Here is an 813-nt window from a genome sequence, read left to right on the forward strand (position 1 = left end):
TTGTTTCAGCATAACATTAGTCCATTCATGCTTCTTGATTTCACCAAGAAATCTCCCATCTAATTTTCTGGCATCCACTGACATACTGTATATCCCGCATGAAAGCTCTTCCCAAAATTTGTTGCCATTAGTCCCATTTTCAACTTCAAAGCCTGAAACAGATTGAAATTATTTGACATAATAAGCAGTAAAATAGGTTCATACATGCAGAGTCTACAACATATAAGAAAGTTAAGCATCACAGTGCCATAGATAGAAGGGCTCAATAGGATAAATGGTGATGCCCAATTATATACCAGAATATTGTAAACTAGAAGAAGTTGGCGTCACAGATGATAACAAAAAACGGGAATCCTCCATAGTTGGCCAGTGCACAAGGAGGCTTCGCCGACCAAAAGCATCTCGACCAAACCACAAGGTTTTTGAACTTTCCTGTGCATAATAAATTAAGTAAAACTTCAGAAACAGAATGCCTGAAGAAAATATAAATTCTCAACCAAGTAAAAATCATGACAAACAGTGACTTACCACTGAGGGTTACCTGCCAGTAGATGATAGCCCATGGTCCTTTAATCACGGAAAGAACATCAGGAACAGATCCTTTCCCTTGTCCTTTAAAAGTGCATGTTGTTGTATGTTCCTGGGAAAGGCAGGAACAGCACTTTCCCAAAGATTGCATAAGAACTTCGGTGTCATTGTTGTCACCACCAACCTCAATTCCTCCAAATATTTCACCTTTTACCATACAACAAGAACAGAAGATTAAGCAGTGGAATTGCGGAAATATAGTACCTTATGAAAACAAAGGAGCAA

The 813-nt window shown here is 38.4% G+C and overlaps 1 protein-coding gene across 1 annotated transcript in view; it reads right to left on the reverse strand.

Moving 5' to 3' along the window:
- LOC110428253 (Asparagine synthase family protein) overlaps positions 1-813 on the reverse strand; it is a 7,285-nt gene that overhangs the window by 5,284 nt on the left and 1,188 nt on the right. Inside the window, exons 3-4 of the mRNA XM_089785615.1 lie at positions 542-735; positions 297-432 (exon numbers count right to left, since the gene is read on the reverse strand). Of these exons, the coding sequence (XP_089641741.1) occupies positions 297-432; positions 542-735 (330 nt within the window). The remainder of the gene's footprint in view (positions 1-296; positions 433-541; positions 736-813) is intronic.

Source organism: Theobroma umbraticum, unplaced genomic scaffold, assembly GCF_002168275.2.
Source record: "Theobroma umbraticum cultivar Fairchild unplaced genomic scaffold, ASM216827v3 scaffold_31.0, whole genome shotgun sequence".
NCBI classification, from domain to species: domain Eukaryota; kingdom Viridiplantae; phylum Streptophyta; class Magnoliopsida; order Malvales; family Malvaceae; genus Theobroma; species Theobroma umbraticum.